At 42.3% G+C, this 20,936-nt stretch overlaps 1 protein-coding gene across 6 annotated transcripts in view; it reads right to left on the minus strand.

Annotated features, from left to right (window-relative positions):
* Positions 1-20,936, minus strand: part of LOC124038203 (inactive ubiquitin carboxyl-terminal hydrolase 54-like) — a 118,381-nt gene that overhangs the window by 48,605 nt on the left and 48,840 nt on the right. For 5 of the 6 annotated variants that reach the window (XM_046353761.1, XM_046353757.1, XM_046353758.1 and 2 more), the window contains exon 2: positions 9,332-9,967. In XM_046353761.1, the coding sequence (XP_046209717.1) occupies positions 9,332-9,478 (147 nt within the window). In that variant the 5' untranslated portion in view covers positions 9,479-9,967. The remainder of the gene's footprint in view (positions 1-9,331; positions 9,968-20,936) is intronic. The other variant, XM_046353760.1, reaches the window with a different exon arrangement.

Raw genomic sequence — 20,936 nt, forward strand, 5'->3', positions numbered from 1 at the left:
GAGAGGCAGGAGAGCATGACAAAGTCATCCCAACTGGACAGCTCTGGAGAGAAGTGATATCCCAGCAGAAAAAAAGAGCCGCTGTCATTTCTCAATTGTCATGAAGTGCATGTGAAAAAGAGATGGCAAAAAGGAGAGAGGGACTGGTGGAAGGAAAGCGGGAGGGAGGGAGGGAAGAGGGAGAGAGGCAGAAGGGCTCTGTTGAACCCCAGGACATCTGTTTCCTGAGATGGGATGTCAGGTGATATATTACTCATGTTTGGTAACGCTTTATTTGCTCTATAGACCATCTACAGACTATCAGTAACATGTCAACTTACTATCTACCTAACTCTAGCTCTAACCATGACCTACCCTTATCCTAACCCTAAACGTAACCCTTACGCTAACCCTTATTCTAAACCTAAGCCTAACTGTAACCTTAGCAAGCAGTTGCTTATCAACATATTGTTTACTGAAAGTACGACCATCTGTAGAGAAACTACAGATGGAAAATCCAGACCATCTAAATAAAGTGTGACCCTCGTGTTTTCCGAACACTTAATCAGAACTACAGACAGTCTGTCTATCGTTAAGACTCGTGTTCCTTCTGTAGCTCAGTTGGTAGAGCATGGCGCTTGTAACGCCAGGGTAGTGGGTTCGATTCCTGGGACCACCCATACGTAGAATGTATGCACACATGACTGTAAGTCGCTTTGGATAAAAGTGTCTGCTAAATGGCATATATTAATACAGTGTGCTGCTCAAAGCAACTTTAGGCTGGAAACATGGCGAAATCAGAAAGAGACATATTGTGCAAGTAATTACTGTAATCAAAACAAGCACCACGAGGCAATTGTGAACAGCAGACAAATGCTCAACTCAAGGGATGATTAGGTCACAGGAAGTACTGAGCTGCCACCAGGAAGTAAGCATGCTTTGCTTTGTTTGCATGCTTCAGTCGTGAATCGTGATGGGAAATGGGTTAAGTAATAGTTGTTTTTTTCCTTCCTTCCATCTCAAGCCCTAGAACCCATGAAAGACAGATGGCCAAATACCCAACACACAGGACCATTAGATTGGACAGATTTCCATCTGATGGGGTTTTCAATTTTGAAAAACAATCACAGACAGAGGGAAGCCATAGGCTACTTCTTTTCCGATATGGAATATCAGAGAGTATTGTGGAGCTGTCCTTTGGCAAATGGAATGTCCTATTTCAAAAGTAACTGGGTCCTTCAGTGCTAAATTTGGACAGCTTATGATGTGACATGATTTACCCCTGGGATTTATGGGATATTCAATGAGCTGTTCAACGCAGTGTGACTTACATGCTCCCATGTCCCTTTCTTTTCCCAACATTGCTTTAATAGGAGCTACTCAATTCATCTCTTACAACCAATTATTTGTGCAGACAGTCACAGAGCAAACCATTTACTGTGATAGTCAGCCAACGCATGTGATCAGTCTGGATGGGAGCGAGGGAGAAATGAACACAGAAAACTGAGTGGCAAATCTTTTTGTAGAACACATTAACATATTCAAATGAATGAATACATCCTTGCAAACTGCGGTCTCAACTGTACATAATAGGTTGTGAATTAAATACAGTGCCTTCAAAAACCATTCATATTACTTATTCCACATTTTGTTGTGTTACAGCCTGAATTCAAAATGGATTCAATATTTTTTTCTCTCACCCATCTACACACAATAACCCAGAATGACAAAGTGAAAACATGTGATTTTAGACATTTTTTCAAATGTATAGAAAATTAAACACAGCAAATATTTTCTGCCCGTTATTCTTTTCAAAATTCTTCAATCTCTGTCAAATTGGTTGTTGGTCAGGTCTTTCAGGTCTTGCGGTCTACTTTAGTGCCTTGTTGCAAACAGGATGCATGTTTTGGAATATTTGTTATTCCGTACTGACTTCCTTCTTTTCACTCTGTCAATTTGGTTAGTATTGTGGAGTAACTACAATGCTGTTGATCCAACCAGTTCTCTCTTATCACAGCCATTAAACACTGTAACTGTTTTAAAGTCATCTTTGGCCTCATGGTGAAAAAATCCCTGAGCGGTTTCCTTCCTCTCCGGCAACTGAGTTAGGAAGGACGCCTGTATCTTTGTCGTGACTGGGAGTATTGCCACACCATCCAAAATGTAATTAATAACTTCACCACGCTCAAAGGGATAATTAATGTTTATTTTTTTATCTTTTTTTACCCATCTACCAATAGGTGCCCTTCTTTGTGAGGCATTGGAAAACCTCCGGGGTCTTTGCTGTTGAATCTGTGTTTGACTGGGGGACCTTTCAGATGATTGTATGTGTGGGGTACAGAGATGAGAGAGTCATTTAAAAATCATGTTAAACACTTGTGTTGAACACTGAGTGAGTTCATGCAACTTATTATGTGACTTGTTGAGTACATTTGTACTCCTGAACCTATTTGACTCAAGACATTTCAGCTTTTCATTTTTTTATTGATTTGGAAAAATGTGGAAAAACATAATTGCACTGACATTACGGGGTACTGTGTGTAGGCTATATTTAATCCATTTTAAATTCAGGCTATAACACAACAACACGTGGAAGACGTCAAGGGGTGTCATTACTTTCTGAAGGCACTGTAGATGTTCAATGCAGGGTGTTCGGAAACGAGACACTAGAAGGCTGCAATCAATGTAAAGATCCTTTAGACATGTTTCCATTATATCCTGTTTAAAGAGTACATATCAGTCTTGACATTCGTTTTGGATTCCATTCGCATGATAGGAAGCTGATACTTAAAAAGGCCAGAAGGTCCGTCCGTAGTCTTAAACTGGGTCATGGGTGTGAGTTACACTCAGATAGGTGTTTACAAACACAGGGGGTCAGTCTCTAGACGCTACATTTCTCCTCCTCTAATGTTTTCCCGTCTCCCATTTCGTACAACTCGACTGGTTCTTATTATGTGCCTTGGTATGCAGGTTTCACTTTCAAACATTTGAGCGAGATATGGGCTCCCTGGGGGATTCGGGCTTTCAGCTTGACCCCCCCCCCCCCCCCAGCCTCTGGAATGCACTCCCGGACCACCTGAAGGCACCACAGGCTTTGGGCTACTTTAAAATGAGCCTAAAGACTTTTCTCTTTCGGAAGGCTTTCTGTTGATAGCTGTGTTCTTTGGTGTCCCACGCCACATGCAGTGTCAGCGGGGATCTTTGTGTCAGTTGCCCTGTCTAGTTGTGTACATTTTCTTTGGTGTCCCACGCCACATGCAGTGTCAGCGGGGATCTTTGTGTCAGTTGCCCCGTCTAGTTGTTTTCATTTTCTTTCTTCTATTTTGTGTTTTGAATTTTATTTGTTATTTTATGCACTTTGAGATTATTCTGTATAATGAAAAGCTCTTTACAAATGTAATAAATCATTCATTATTATTATCATCTGTGGGGACTGATGGAAAAGGTGAACTCAAAGACAATGGCCATTTGTGTGTCCCTGCATTGCATGCCTCAAAAACCCAAAAGACCATGATGAGATAAAACTGTAACAGTGGTGTTAGAGGTGTAAAGCTAAAGATATTTGTTCGGTCAGGCAGGTATTCACACTGTAGTGCTGAGCGATTAGGTTCGGTTTCTGTTCGATTTGACATTAAATGCACTATACATTATGTGGGTTGAATGCTGTGGCAACACAGACTAAAACAATTCATACAAGTCCCATGATGGTAGTGACTGCCCATTACTGCTTATCACTTATCATCATTTATTCACATGAATTTACTTGAATAAAATATTTCAATTGTGTATATTACATTTGTTTTATTTGATAACTTATTATTTACTCATTCCAAGTCATTGCATCTCTATAGAGCTGCTGGCTATGCTGTCTGACAAAATCACAATTGTAGTAGTTCTTCAAAGTAAATAAGGCATACTTGTATGACTGCCGAATACCAACTATCATTCACTTGTATTTTCAGGTAGAAATACCTCGCAAAGCAACTGCTTTCTATCCGTCGCGATTGCACATTCTTATGCCTCTTTTACGTCGCAGGCGGATTATGGTCAGGGTAGTTAATTACCAAGTTTTCTGAGCTAAACTATGTTGAATATTGGCCTGTTAGAAATTTCATCTCCCTACCAGATTGCACTGATTTATCTCTAGATAAACTGTGCATTGTGCGAATTGAGCTCACAGAACAAAAGAAAGAAATGGAATTCAAACAATTGAACTGATGTTGGTCAATTTTTTTTTTTTTTAAATGATCTACATTTTGGTTTATCGCTCAGCATTATCACACTGCCAACCAGGGTGGGGTAATAGCTGATAACATGTAATCATTACATGTAATCTGATGATTTAAAAAACGTTTAGCTGTAAGCAGTTATGTAACCAGCAAAATGATTGTAATCAGATTACAGATACATTTGAAAAACTAAATGACTACTTCTTGGATTACTTTTAAGTTCAGAAAGGATATTGGATACTCTTTGTTTGACTTGAACGAATCTGACCACAACTCAGAGACCACTAGGATGACAGACCAAATGTGATTGATGGATCCATTTTGTCTTCTTCAAGAGGTGCGTGTGTGTGTGTGTGTGTGTGTGTGTGTGTGTGTGTGTGTGTGTGTGTGTGTGTGTGTGTGTGTGTGTGTGTGTGTGTGTGTGTGTGTGTGTGTGTGTGTGTGTGTGTGTGTGTGTGTGTGTGTGTGTGTGTGTGTGTGTGTGTGTGTGTGTGTGTGTGTGTGTGTGTGTGTGAGAAAGAGAGAGAGAGAGAGAGAAGGCGATAGATACAGAGATAGAGGAAGAGACCTTGTATCACCCCTTCCTCTATCCAAAGTCAAATTCTATCTGCCAGTGTGTGGGGAGCACGGAGCTTCTAACAGGAGGGCAGGAAGCACTCCCCTCCTCCTACAACTGAAAGGCACCATGGCAGACCTCTTATCTAAGGCAACATGGTAGACCCTCTTATCTAAGGCAACATGGCAGACCCTCTTATCTAAGGCACCATGGCAGACCCTCTTATCTAAGGCAACATGGCAGACCCTCTTATCTAAGGCAACATGGCAGACCCTCTTATCTAAGGCAGTATGGTAGACCCTCTTATCTAAGGCAACATGGTAGACCCTCTTATCTAAGGCAACATGGTAGACCCTCTTATCTAAGGCAGTATGGTAGACCCTCTTATCTAAGGCAACATGGTAGACCCTCTTATCTAAGGCAGTATGGTAGACCCTCTTATCTAAGGCAGTATGGTAGACCCTCTTATCTAAGGCAACATGGTAGACCCTCTTATCTAAGGCAGTATGGTAGACCATCTTATCTAAGGCAGTATGGTAGACCCTCTTATCTAAGGCAACATGGTAGACCCTCTTATCTAAGGCAGTATGGTAGACCCTCTTATCTAAGGCAATATGGTAGACCCTCTTATCTAAGGCAATATGGTAGACCCTCTTATCTAAGGCAATATGGTAGACCCTCTTATCTAAGGCAACATGGTAGACCCTCTTATCTAAGGCAACATGGTAGATCCTCTTATCTAGGCAGTATGGCAGGTAGGTCGGTACTTCAGCTTTCAATAAACCCTTCTTCCCAGGGACGGTGATTTAGGGCTTTTAAATTAAAGCCAGAGTACCACAGCTACCAGAAGTGGTTTCTGGGCTGAACTTTAAATGTTAAGATGGTGGGTAAGTGTTTTGAGCTGCATCAAATTAACATTACAATACAGTACAATAGGCTAAATGATACTTAACAAGTATAAATAGACTGAAATCAAACCATTCTAATACCATACAGCCATATGCACATTTCTAGATTGCCCATTTAAATGCACAGTGGGTTGCAAACCTTCTGACATACAATAGGCTTGCGCCCAACTCGGAATTTAACTTATTTCCTAGAATCCTTTCTATATACCCATATTCAAACTTTATTGAAAAAAGTATTACTTTTTCAACAAAGTTATGCCTGTTAAGCCGTGTGTAGGCAAAAAAAAGAGACAATACTAGAGAAGAACTTAATGAAGCCTAGTTAACGCACAACATTTAATTTCAGACAAAAAAAATGAATGTTTTCACCCCCGGGCTCTCGATGTGCTGTCTCTGCATATTGTTATGGCTTCCAGCAGCAGACAATACAATATCAGCTCCCCCCCCATCTGTCTCCTGACTCATAACTGACACTAATATGTAGCTTTGGAGGTATTATTAGTCAGCTAAGCCACATTATTTCTATATGGTTGATTATATGGTAATCCAAAAATAGAGTAAAAACTAATGACAGGTTGTTTGGCTGGGTAATTATGGTGTGAGGCAGCATCTGTTTGACAGTTGTTTATGAGGTCTAAAAGCTTGGCTTAAGTCACAGGCGAGTGAGGCGACTGACTGCCTGGCAGGCACCATATTAAGCTGAGGAAATGCCTTTCCCATTTTCTCAGAAGTACGATGTGAGTGGGTCCTCCCAGTCAAGCTGTCAGTGACTGGGCAGCAGTTGCCATGGAAGGCAATGGTAAGCATTTTCTCAAGCCACTTGTGTGCTTGTTCAAGTTGAATCCTTCTGGATGAGAGAGTGGACGAGAGCCTCCCACCCACTATGTCAAGTAAAGGGTCTATGAGTACACTAATGAGAAGCTGGTTAACCAGGCATTTCATAAGACTCTAGCCTACTTCGCCAGTCATTTACTTAACGTCCTTGTTGGTGTGGTGAATTTTAAGACAACTAAATAATGGATAGTTTTACTGTAGAACTAATTCATTGTTGTTATTGTTGTATGGGACTTAGGGATGAAACGGTTACCGGTTTCACGATAAACCTCTGTAAAATTCCCGACGATTAGTTTGGCCATTTCAAATTTGAAATATCACTAACGAAAAACACGGTAAATTAGTGTCCAGCATCAACCAAAGTTAGCAACTGTCTGACGCAGGTGCAGCGTTCAATGTGGGTTTTTGTTTTGTGTGAAAACATGGCGGAAAGCAGTGGCAGCGCTCGGGAGATTTTTCAGCCTTCTAAGAGGACTAAATCTGAAGTTGTCACGCCTTGGTCATTGTATTTTGTGTTTTTGTTATATGTTTGGGTAGGCCAGGGTGTGACATGGGTTTATATGTTGTGTTTCGTATTGGGGTTTGTATTATTTGGGATCACGGCTGATTAGGGGTGTTGTTAGGCTTGGCTGCCTGAGGCGATTCTCAATTAGAGTCAGGTGCTTATCGTTGTCTCTGATTGGGAATCGTATTTAGGCAGCCTGAGCTTCGCTTTGTATTTCGTGGGTGATTGTTCCTGTCTTTGTGTAGTTTCACCAGCTGTAATTAGTTTCTCGTTCCGTTCTGTTGTTTTTGTATTTAGTTTCAGTTATTTCATGTACCGCGTTTTCTGTCATTAAAGTCATGAGTAACCAACACGCTGCATTTCGGTCCGACTCTCTTCTTTCAACAGACGAACAACGTTACAGAAGTGTGGTCGTATTTTGGGTTTTACCAGAGTGCTGAGGGAAACTTAATCGAAGACAGTCACCCTGTCTGCAGAACAGGCACACAAAAAAAACATGCTGCAAAAGGGGGCAACATTTCAAATCTCTTGAGTCACCTTCGTGACCACCACCCACTACTTTATAGCGAATGCAAGGTAAGTTAACGTTTACCTCAATGCATGATGTGGGGACTTCGGAAAGGGGGAAAATGTCATGTTTTGTCTGTCTAACTTGCTAATAGCTTGTCTATAATGTAAACTGAAGCTTTCAGTGTCACCTACTGTTGTAAAAACACTACGCGTTGTTCTGCTGATGTATGTGTAGTGTGTCTGCAGATTCTATTCACCCATTGCACACGATAACACGTTATGTAGTTTAGTCACCCAACCAACAGATTTTGTTCATTTAAAATCCGGCAGAAGTCGACTTGTTTGTAAAAGTGAGAAATACTATAGACTCCTATACAAGACTCCTGTATTTATGTCAATTGTTGGGCTCATTGCAATTACTATCACTGTCTTCTTAAGACTAATATATATTTACGTCAATTGTGCATGGGGTCATTGCATATACTCAAACTCAACACAGACGATTGTGTGTGTAAGTGAATATTAAGAATAATAATTATTATAATGTAACAACAGCAATAATAATAATAATCCATTGTGTTATTCCCTTGTTTACAGAGATGGGCGTGCAGCAGACAAACCCAGTGATGCTACTGGTCCCTGACACAGACACTCCAGCATTTCAAAAAGGCAGGCTGCGTATGCACCCACGTCAAAGAAAGGCTCAAGACCTCACTGCAGCCCTTTTATATTACATTGCAAAGGACATGATGCCAGTTCAAATTGTTGAGAGGCCTGTCTTTCTGTGGCCGGTGGAGGTTGCTGTGCCTCACTACAATGTGAGTGCTGATAATTGAATTATTATTCTTTTTCATTTGATTTGCTTACTTAAAGTTGTGTTCATTTAAACCTGCACTAGGGGAACGTTTACCTCTCATGGCCACATGGTGCCATCTTTAATGTTCTTATTTGAATGTATATGCACACAAAGTGCATAGTGCTGCTAATTTGATTTGTTTGTTGGTTTTCAATATAAAACTCGATGATATGATTTCAGTGCACGTATCAAAACCTTTTGAACATTTAACCGTGATCATTTGGGTCACTATAGTCGTGATGCGACATTTTCATACAGTTTCATCTCTAAATTGGGTCTAAATGAACATTTATGATTACGGTATTGCATCAGTAGAGGGATTAGTCTAGAACAAAGGCTGATTATAATGAGATCTATCAAATAGTTTTATATCGCTGACAGCTTGGAAATTGGACTATAACCCTGTGAAAATGACCCTGAGAATGTGGGTATGAGAAGACAAAAATATGGGAAGCAGACTGAGTGGAAAACATTACCACACTGAAATATTTAGAGATACACTTAGAGCATGAAGTTCTGGGGACATACTCGGTGTGTATATCATGCTACATTAAAGTTATTGCTTCCCCCTCTGTCATGTCAAGTGAGGATAGTGAGAGAGTGAGAGAGCGAGAGAGAGAGAGAGAGAGAGAGAGAGAGAGAGAGAGAGAGAGAGAGGACGAGAGGAAGTTGTGTTGCACTATAGTTTCCTTAGGGTGCCACACAGGACTTGTCTATTACTGTCAATTGATGTCGGTAATCGCTGCTTCTCCCCTGAAAACTCACAGCAGTCTGTGACTCTATGCAGAGTGATGAGATCAACCTCCACTCTACCACACTGAATACCTGTTGTCAACAGACACATCCCACCCTGCAGCCCACACATAACAAGACCAACACAAACACTTCAGATCTAAGCGGGAAAAAACAAATAAGAAAAAACATACATTTTTGTGTCTACGTGTGTGCCCCTACCTGCAGTGCGCTGTTGAGGAAGCAGCTGTTCTGGCCCGGCTCGTTGCTGAGTCCTTTACTGGGGGCGATGGACGTCATAGTGCGTGGGGTAAATATCCCCTGCAGCCCGCCGCTTCCGGACGCAAAGTAGTTCCTCTTCCAAGACATGGTCCTGGCTGTGAGTCACCTCTCCCCCCGGATCAACACTCAACAGTCCGCCCCCGTGACAAAACACACAGGGCCATCTTTGCAGAGTGGCAGAACAAAAAACGGAGAGTGAAAACCAGTGGGTGTGTAAAAAGGGGTAGTGGGACAGTTTTCAAATGGTTTGCTTTGTCTGATGGAGTACAGAGACTCTGATGTCCCTATCGTAATATCAGGCAGCTTGTGTCCAGTCTTCAACACTCCTCCTCTGCCTTTCACACTCCCAGACGTTTAACAATAGGGGGCCCTGGTGACAGTAGTAGTTGTTGTTTCTGCTGCATGTGTGTCGACCTTAACTGGTGTGTCCTGCACAGCCAAGTACAGCCGGGTCCTAGCTCCTCAACGACAGAAGCTCTCTACAGATGGGGGAGAGAAGTGAAAGGTCAGGGTTATCTTCCCTCCCGCTCTCCTGAATGTCTGAATGAAGCGGAGCTTCCCAGTTCTGCAGCAAATCTGAAGGGGGACAAGAAAAGATAAGTTTATGAGTGGGCTCCCCCCGTCGCCTATTCCAACCACCTCCCCTCACTGGCTTTGTCACCCTTCTGCACTAAAGTCACAATATAATGAGATACAGTCAGGTCCAAAATGATTGTCACCCTTGATAAAGATGAGCAAAAAAAGACTCTATAAAGTGTATCTTTTTTAAAACGGGTCAAAATGATTGGCATCCCTGTTTTTAATACTCTAGCACCCTCCCCTTGAGAGGATAAAAACACTGAGCCTTTTTTCTCAAATGTTTTATGAGATTGGAGAACACTTTGGGAAGGACAGAATCTTTCCAGATCCTTTATATTTCGTCTGCGCTAATGGACTGCTGGACTTTGTGTCCTGGTACTTAGTAAAACTCACGATGCTGATGACCTTAACAAGGGCCCCTGGACCAGTGGAAGCCAAACAGCCCCATAACATCAAAGATCCACCACCATATTTTACAGTGGGTATGAGGTATCTGTTTTCCGACACCAAACCCACCACTTACGTTGTATCACTTGTTAAACAGAATGTCTTTATATGTGCGATTGTATCAGTAGAAAATAATATAATTCAACTTTTTTTTTGCATACAATACAGCTCAGTGTTTGTATGATTTATTTCATACAGTATGCTCATCTTTATCAACGGTGCCAATAATTTTGGACCTGGTTGTATATTTACGATCAAGTCCCTCTCTCCAATTCAGAGACCCATTTTTCCTCCAGTGCTGTCCTTGCCCTGCCTCTGTATTCACCCTCTCAATGTCCACAGGCAGTATGCAGATGTCTCCCCTGTCCCCATGGTGGGAGGGTAGTACATTTTCTGACAGTCATCCCATTTGCGGAGAGTTAAAGTGGGAGAATAGGAACGGCTCAGTCAAAGCCCACTGGGGATCCGCACGCTTTCTGCACATGTGCCTGGGACACCCATCCCCTTTTCACTCCAACACGCACGCACGCACACACACACACACACACACACACACACACACACACACACACACACACACACACACACACACACACACACACACACACACACACACACACACACACACACACACACACACACACACACACACACACACACACACACACACACACACACGGCTAATGCCTTGCGGAGACGTGGTAGTGTGACGTCAATCTGCACTCTAATCAGACTTCCACAGACAGGCTAAAGACAGCTGTGCGCCTTCTGCACGGTGGATGGCCACACGCGTGAAAGTGATGATGAGGATGACAACGTAGAGAGTGGTAATTCCACAGTGGTTGCAAAAAAAGCCTTGTTATCATTGTCATACAGGTGAATATGATACATCTCAGCTTAAGTCCCATTGTCCTTGATGAGACGGAAGACAAGTTAGGGGGCTTTACATTAGGTGATCTTATTCAGCCATCCATTCAAATGCAATCAATCACTTCAGTAACACTGTATGAAAACACCCACACTCTGAGCAGCCACATAAAAGGTGATGATAATATAGGACTTTAGCACCGCTGCATAAGATATTGCTGTTATGAAACCCTAATGCCCATGGTAACATTTATGAGGTTTGGTGGCTGAAAATCTGAGCTCTTGGTGGTTTTTACAGATGTAGGATCTTCATTTCATCACCCTGTTGTTGCAGAAAATGTCCGGCACAGTAGGAAACACAAACTAGTAGTGTATTCCAGGTTAAAAAAAAGACTTCCAAAGTTTGTAATTTCCACTTTAAAATGTCTCTTGATTTGCCAAAAAATGGACCAACCCCTACAAAAATCTCCATTAATTATAATCCACAAAATAATTAACATTTCCTGTTACTGCAGGATTATTGTCCGGGTGTGAGAAACTGGTCAAATTAACATCCTATATCTGTAATTAGGCTCTTTCTCACAAGTCCTTCCATATCCACCATCATCACAATGTGCTTTTAATGCTCCGACTTGAGGGCAGAGCATTGAGTGAGATAAATGGGAGAGATAAAAAAGGAGTTAGAGAACAATGAAAGAGGTAATAAGGCTGAGGTACAGAGGAGTGCAAGAGTCAGTACATTCCTTTCCAATCACTTTGTCTTTGTTGCTGTGATGAACCGAGCCTCCTCTTCTGCTCCTCTTCCTCTCTTCCGGGTGTGTTTACACAGCACTCAGTCACAGGCTGACCTGTACTCATGATGTCACCAGACCACAGTCTGTCTGTGTTTGCTCTTTACAGCCCGGACCCGAGGCACTGACTGGCAGGATCAACCAATCTGTAGTGTACAGACTATCTGACTCTCGCAGACAAAGTTTAGAGTTTTGTGTTTACAGAGAAACATCAATATTCACGAATGAGTCATTCATAAACTATTACTGTTAAATGTGGGAGGAAATGTCCGACTTCCACACACTAAATGAATATGCTTTACCGACACATTTCTTTTGTGTGACTGTGTCAGCAAGTAAAGATAACATCACCATTGCTTATTGAAAAGGATGGACTTGGTGATCTTAAAGAAATTCTGAGAGCAAGACTAAGGCATGTGTATGTGTCTCACAGGAGATTGGTGGCACCTTAATTGGGGAGGACGGGCTCGTGGTAATGGCTGGAGAGGAATCAGTGGAATGGTATCAAACGCATCAAACACTTGGTTTCCAAGTGTTTGATGCCATTCCCTTTACTCTGTTCCAGCCATTATTATGGTGTGTTGTCTACTCTGCACATCCATGTCTGCGTAAGAAGTGCTTGTTTACTACAAGGAGGAGGATCAACAGCCCATACACCCCTCCTGTCCTCTCTATCCCACAAGCCAAGTAAATGCTGCTGAAAGGATCCAAAACAGTTCCTTTGCCAGACAAAAACAACACTTTCAGCGCTTGTTGTGGGAGTAAGTGTAGGCCAGAGCTGAAGGTCAGACAGACACACAGACTGTCTGGCTGGGCTGAGGGCCTGTGTAGGCGTTTCCCAATAGGTGGGCGGTTGTGCAGCAGCCTAATCACCAGCGCAGGGAGGAGAGGGTTCGAAGGGAGGCTTAGCCATTTCCTGTAATGAGGTGGCTTGTTATCAGCAATGCTGGGTGCGAGTGTGTAGGACGGCTGGGGGTGCTCTAATAGGTGGAGTGTTGTGTCGTTATCGTCCCAGCTGGGTGTTCCCCACCAAGGGAGAGGTTAAGGGGGTTCGTAACATGCTATTCAGCTAACTACCGTTTTGTCTGCGGGGTGGGCGAGAGAGTTCAGTTAAGAGGCAGGTCATGCGGGTGGATTAGCCTGATCAGACAATGCGTAGGATTAGTCTGTCCCGTTGTTCAGGGATCTGTCTGGTCCTGGGAGGGAAGAAGACCTGACGAGCCTAGCCGCTACGCTGACATGAAGCCCATATTAGCTTCACCACAGACACATGTCTGCTGGGCTGTAGGAGGCTCCCTCAGCATGGCCCATGGCCACTGTGTTTCTGCAGTGGTACACAACACCTCATGGCCAGGGACAGCCCCAGGGAGCCAGTAAACATGCAGCTAGTCTCAGATACTCATGGAATAAGATCAGATTCCCTCCGTCCATGCTGCCTACACATGAGCTCATTACAGACCGCTCAGATAAAATGTCCTCAAAAAGCCATCATTGTCACAGAAGTGACCACAAGAGCTAAATGATTCCTAACCAGTAGGCTAATTGGGACACTAGATTGGGATATGTAGTGTATATTGTGAAACTACACTGCAAGCATAGGCCTAGCAGTCCATAGGTGTAATTCCTCATGAAACCAGGGGGGGAAAATACCATTATTTGGGGGGATTTTCACAACATTTAACCCATAGAATGGTCCTTTGGATAAAGGATTGACAGATATTTGACATTTGTAGGTACTGAATACAAATATAAAAGCAGAGTGTAAAGTGTTGGTCCCATGTTTCATGAGCTGAAATAAAAGATCCCAGAAATGTTACAAACGCACAAAAAGCTTATTTCTCAAAAATGTTGTGCACAAATTTGTTTCCATCTTTGTTAGTGAGCATTTCTCCCTTGACAAGATAATCCGTTCCCCTGACAGGTGTGGCATATCAAGAAGCTGATTAAACAGCATGACCAACTGGCCTCACAACCGCAGACCACGTGTAACCACACCAGCCCAGGACCTCCACATCCGGCTTCTTCACCTGCAGGATCGATTAAGGCCAGCCACCCAGACAGCTGATGAAATTGAGGAGTATTTCTGTCTGTAATAAAGCCCATTTGTGGGGGGGAAAATCATTCTGATTGGCTGGGCCTGGCTCCACGGTGGTTAAGACTGGCTCCCAAGTGGGTTGGCCTATGCCTTCCAAGATTATCGCCTAATTTATTTATTTCAACTGACTGATTTCCTTATATGAACTGTAACTCAGTAAAATTGTTGAAATTGTTTCATGTTGCGTTTATATTTTTGTTCAGTATAAAGCATAATTGAGAAATAATTAATTAAAATGGGCATATTTATGATATTTTGGCCTTACCCATGCCTCATTTAAGACTCCATAATGTTTCATATGTAGGTGCTACAATGGTTTCCCCTCCTTTTGATTTCCCCTCCCCCAAAGAAATTTTTGGGAAATGTTTCAATATTTTGTTGAGCATAATATACTCTATGGCATATCAAAGTCCCAGAGTGGGATCTCTGTAGTCAGAGTAAGATTAGCCTACATGCCTTTGAGTAGGCTTACATACGAACGATTAGGAGAATCAAAAGCAGAAAAGGGAATCAATATCCATAAATCTGCATAAAAATGAATCATTGTCCTTCTTAAGAAAGATCCATTCTAATGCGAACCACACAGGATGAAGCTGGACATTTGTGGCAGTGTGACACTGACTTGGCATTGCACACAGTGTGACCCGCCAATTTTGATTAATTTAAATGAACTCCTTGAGGCAAAATGACTGAGCTGAGTGCTAGAGAGACAGAATACCACCTTAAGACATTAATGGGCCATTCAACAGTCATTTCACCCATTCTGTCTGCCATACATCACACACATAAAGCGGAAAAAGACTTCTTCAAAGATTCCCCATGAAATGAAAACAGCTTTATGTCCCAGGGAAAGACCACTCGGGTGCTTGAAAAGTATCAACAAGAGTGAAAAGCTGGTTAAAGCTTAAAGAGCGTTACACTTCCTCGAACCCTATACTGCCTAGGATTAAGAAAATGAAGCCTGAGGAGACTCTTTGTTGCAATTCAAGCTTAAAAGGGCAGTGCAGTCAAACACGTAATTTTACTGATTTATAAATGATATTTCCACACTATGAGGTCAAAATAACACTGAGAAATTGTGAACATTATGATAATACCCTTTTAGTGCAAGAGCTTAAAATATATAAACTCAGCAAAAAAAAGAAACGTCCTCACTGTCAACTGCGTAGTTTTTCAGCAAACTTAACATGTGCAAATATTTGTATGAACATAACAAGATTCAACAACTGAGACGTAAACTGAACACGTTCCACAGACGTGACAAACAGAAATGGAATAATGTGTCCCTGAATAAAGGAGGGGGTCAAAATCAAAAGTAACAGTCAGTATCTGGAGTGGCCACCAGATGCATTAAGCTGGACTGCACCAGAATTCCTCATGGACTGCACCAGATTTGCCAGTTCTTAATGTGAGATGTTACCCCACTCTTCCACCAAGGCACCTACAAGTTCCTGGACATTTCTGGGGGGGAATGGCCCTAGCCCTCACCCTCCGATACAACAGGTCCCAGACGTGCTCAATGGGATTGAGATCCGGGCTCTTCGCTGGCCATGGCAGAACACTTACATTCCTGTCTTGCAGGAAATCACGCACAGAACGAGCTGTATGGCTGATGGCATTGTCATGCTGGAGGGTCATGTCAGGATGAGCCTGCAGAAAGGGTACCGTATGAGGGAGGAGGATGTCTTCCCTCTAACGCACAGCGTTGAGATTGCCTGCAATGACAACAAGCTCAGTTCGATGATGCTGTGACACACCGCCCCAGACCATGACGGACCCTCCACCTCCAAATCGATCCCGCTCCAGAGTACAGGCCTCAGTGTAACGCTGATTCCTTCGAGGATAAATGTGAATCCGTCCATCACCCCTGGGGAGACAAAATCACGACTAGTCAGTGAAGAGCACTTTTTGCTAGTCCTGTCCGGTCCACGTTGTTGCTGGCGATATCTGGTGAGGACCTGCCTTACAACAGGCTTACATAATCCATCAGTCCAGCCTCTCCCAGCCTATTGCGGACAATCAGAGCACTGATGGAGGGATTGTGCCTTCCTGGTGTAACTCGGGCAGTTGTTGTTGCCATCCTGCACCTGTCCCGTAGGTGTGATGTTCAGATGTACTGATCCTGTGCAGGTGTTGCTACACGTGGTCTGCCACTGCGAGGACGATCAGCCGTCCGTCCTGTCTCCCTGTAGCGCTGTCTTAGGCGTCTCACAGTATGGACATTGCAATTTATTGCCTTGACCACATCTGCAGTCCTCATGCCTCCTTGCAGCATGCCTAAGGCACGTTCACTCAGATGAGCAGGGACCCTGGGCATCTTTCTTTTGGTGTTTTTCAGAGTAAGTAGAAAGACTTCTTTAGTGTCCTAAGTTTCCATAACTGTAACTTTAATTGCCTACTATCTGTAAGCTGTTAGTGTCTCAATGACCATTCCACAGGTGCATGTTCATAAAAAAATGTATGGTTCATTAAACAAGCATGGGAAACAGTATTTAACCATTCACAATGAAGATCTGTGAAGTTATTTGGATTTTTACGAATTATCTTTGAAAGACAGGGTCCTAAAAAAGGGACGTTTCTTTTTTGCTGAGTTTATATACAAAACACCTGGAATTTCAGCCTGTTCAGGTGGGATGGAGTTTTTGGCCCACAGCATGACATCACAATTTTATCTGATTATTCTGACCAATGCCAAGTCATGTTTTATGTGTATATGTATCCTCCTACTTCAATGGGGTAAGGCTCTAGTGTCCAGACCAGAGTTCCCCAACTGGCAGCATATCCTCGACTCCGGCGATGTCATCTACAAAATTGCTTCCAACACTCTACTCAGCAAACTGGATGCAGTTTATCACAGTGCCATCCGTTTTGTCACTAAAGCACCTTATACCACCCACCACTGCGACTTGTATGCTCTAGTCGGCTGGCCCTCGCTACATATTCGTCGCCAGACCCACTGACTCCAGGTCATCTACAAGTCCATGCTAGGTAAAGCTCCGCCTTATCTCAGTTCACTGGTCACGATGGCAACACCCATCCGTAGCACGCGCTCCAGCAGGTGCATCTCACTGATCATCCCTAAAGCCAACACCTCATTTGGCCGCCTTTCGTTCCAGTTCTCTGCTGCCTGTGACTGGAACGAATTGCAAAAATCGCTGAAGTTGGAGACTTTTATCTCCCTCACCAACTTCAAACATCTGCCATCTGAGCAGCTAACCATTCGCTGCAGCTGTACATAGTCTATCGGTAAATAGCCCACCCATTTTCACCTACCTCATTCTCCATACTGTTTTTATTTATTTACTTTTCTGCTCTTTTTCACACCAATATCTCTACCTGTACATGACCATCTGATCATTTATCACTCCAGTGTTAATCTGCAAAATTGTAATTATTCGCCTACCTCCTCATGCCTTTTGCACACATTGTATATAGACTGCCCCTTTTTTTCCTACTGTGTTATTGACTTGTTAATTGTTTACTCCATGTGTAACTCTGTGTTGTCTGTTCACACTGCTATGCTTTATCTTGGCCAGGTCACAGTTGCAAATGAGAACTTGTTCTCAACTAGCCTACCTGGTTAAATAAAGGTGAAATACAATTTAAAAAATAAAAATAAATATCAAGAAGCTGATTAAACAGCATGATCATTAAACAGGTGCACCACTAAAATGTGCAGTTTAGTCACACAACACAATGCCACAGAAGTCTCTAGTTTTGGGGGAGCGTGCAATTGGTATGCTGACTGCAGGAATGTCCACTAGAGCTGTTGCCAGATAATTTAATGTTAATTTCTCTACCATAAGCCAATGTCGTTTTAGAGAATTTGTCGGTACTTACAAAAAGCCTCATAACTCAGTAAAATCAATTAAATTGTTGCGTTTATATTGATGTTCAGTAAATATATATACAGCACCAGTCAAAGGTTTGGACACACCTACTCATTCAAGGGGTTTTCTCTCTTTTTACTATTCTCTACATTGTAGAATAATAGTGAATACATCAAAACTATAAAACAACACATGGAATCATGTAGTAACCATAACACCTTTTGCCTTGACAGCTTTGCACACTCTTGACATTCTCCCAACCATCTTCATGAGGTAGTCACCTGGAATGCTTTTCCAACAGTCTTGAAGGAGTTCCCACATATGCTGAGCACTTGTTGGCTACTTTTCCTTCACTCTGCGGTCCAACTCATCCCAAACCATCTCAATTGGGTTGAAGTCGGGTGATTGTGGAGGCCAGGTCATCTGATGCAGCACTCCATCACGCTCCTTCTTGGTCAAATAGCCCTTACACAGCCTGGAGGTGTGTTTTGGGTCATTGTCCTGTTGAAAAACAAATGATAGTGGGACTAAGTGCAAACCAGATGGGACTGTGTATCACTGCAGAATGCTGTGGTAGCCAAGCTGGTTAAGTGTACCTTGAATTCTAAATAAATCACTGGTAGTGTCACCAGCAAAGCACCCCCACACACCATCACACCTCCTCCTCCATGCTTCACGGTGGGAACCACACATGCAGAGATCATCCGTTAACCCACTCTGCGTCTCACAGATATGGCAGTTGGAACCAAATATCTCAAATTTGGACTCATCAGACCAAAGGACAGATTTCCACCAGTCTAATGTCCACTGCTCGTGTTTCTTGGCCCAATCAAGTCTCTTCTTATTATTGGTGTCTTTGCAGCAAATCGACCATGAAGGCCTGATTCACGCAGTCCCCTCTGAACAGCTGATGTTGAGAGGTATCTGTTACTGTGAAGCATTTATTTGGGCTGCAATCTAAGGTGCAGTTAACTCTAATGAACTTATCCTCTGCAGCAGAGGTAACTCTGCGTCTTCCTTTCCTGCGGCAGCCCTCATGAGAGCCAGTTTCATCATATGATTGATGGTTTTTGCAACTGCACTTGAAGAAACTTTAAAAGTTCCTGAAATGTTCTGGATTGACTGACCTTCATGTCTTAAAGTAATGATGGACTGTCATTTCTCTTTGCTTATTTGAGCTATTCTTGCAATAATATGGACTTGGTCTTTTACCAAATGGGGCTATCTTATGTATACCACCCCTACCTCGTCACAACACAACTGATTGGCTCAAATTCCACAAATTAACTTTTAACAAGGTACACCTGTTAATTGAAATGCATTCCAGGTGACTACCTCATGAAGCTGGTTGAATGAATGCCAGGAGTGTGCAAAGCTGTCATGAAGGCAAAGGGTGGCTACTTTGAAGAATATAAATTATAAATATATTTTGATTTGTTTAACACTTTTTTGGTTACTACATGATTCCATGTGTTATTTCATGGTGTTGATGTCTTCACTATTATTCAATAATGTATGAAATAGTACAAATAAAGAAAAACCCTGGGAATAAGTTGGTGTGTCCAAACTTTTGAAAGGTAGTGTATATATATGTCTTATTGTTATAATTAAAAAAATACATAAAGGGCTGTAAAAACACAACTCCAAGTGATTTTAATTTTGGAAATAGAGAGATACAGTACCAGTCAAAAGTTTGGACACACCTACTCATTCAAGGGTTTTTGAGGCATATATATACATTTTTTAAAATTCCATCCCAAAAATGAGGAATAAGTAAAGGCTTTGATTTCTGGTCAAAGAGATGGAAAAGGGGTCTTAGACAACATCTATTAGCGAAAGGAAGAACATTTATTAGAAATACATCAAAACCAATATTGTTGAAGTAAAGAACCCTGCCAACTAATATCCACCACTTATATTTAGTTTGATACATTATCTGCCTTCTGTAAGTTTAAGAAACATTGACTTGTGCCTTGTAATTACGTAACCAAAAATTCACATATTTTCAAGGTATTTTCAAATGTATCTCCTTCATGAGGAGGGAGGATAATGAAGGTTCACAGAAGTAACAAGTAAAGGTAGCCCTACCAATGTTTTTACTGATTTCAAGTTTGTTTATGAATTATTAAAAATAATAACGCTGTTACTAAATTGGCAACAGAATTACTGCAACTGAATTGGTTACAATGGAAAATCATAGTTGTCACAAACCACAGTTGGGTCATCTGCTACTGTCCTCCCTTCCACCGGTATACTGTTATGTTCAGCTCATAACTGTATTCTTTCTCTTTCTGTCGTCTGCACAACCCCTCCCTCTCTCCCTCTCTCTTTCTTTCTCTCTCTCCTTTCTCTGTCTCTATCCAGTCAATGTCACCTCTACAGGCTCTTACTGACACCTACCATGACAACTTCCACCTACCCTCTTCCCATTTACTGTAACAAGCATCCTCATCCACCGAGCTGACACCGGACGTTCCATGGACATTGAAAAGTAGTTGAGATTTGGTCAGCCCCGCCCTTGCCGGACCAAAGCTGGATCAATCAGACGTCTATGTTTCACAAGTTTGGACAGCCCAGTACAGTACAGTAGAGTACAGTACAGTAAAGTAAAGTAGAATACACTAGAGTACAAAAAAAGTGTACTGTATTGTACTCTACTGTACTGAACTCTACTGTGCTGTACTGTGATGCCCAAACTTGTGAAACACAGACGTCTATGATTGGTTCAGATTTGGTCCGGCCGGAACAACCGAATGTGGTCTTGTTACGGGGCGGAGCGCATTCAAATAATAGCCCGTGTGTAGAATAATACCCAAATATGTGAAATAAGGATATTGCATATTGCTACCTTCGTATACCTATTCAGGATACATCCCCAAGAAGAGTATGAAATGCAGCCTTACACTGTATTAAAAATCCAAACATATAGCCCAACG

Source organism: Oncorhynchus gorbuscha, linkage group LG06 (genome assembly GCF_021184085.1).
Source record: "Oncorhynchus gorbuscha isolate QuinsamMale2020 ecotype Even-year linkage group LG06, OgorEven_v1.0, whole genome shotgun sequence".
NCBI lineage: Eukaryota > Metazoa > Chordata > Actinopteri > Salmoniformes > Salmonidae > Oncorhynchus > Oncorhynchus gorbuscha.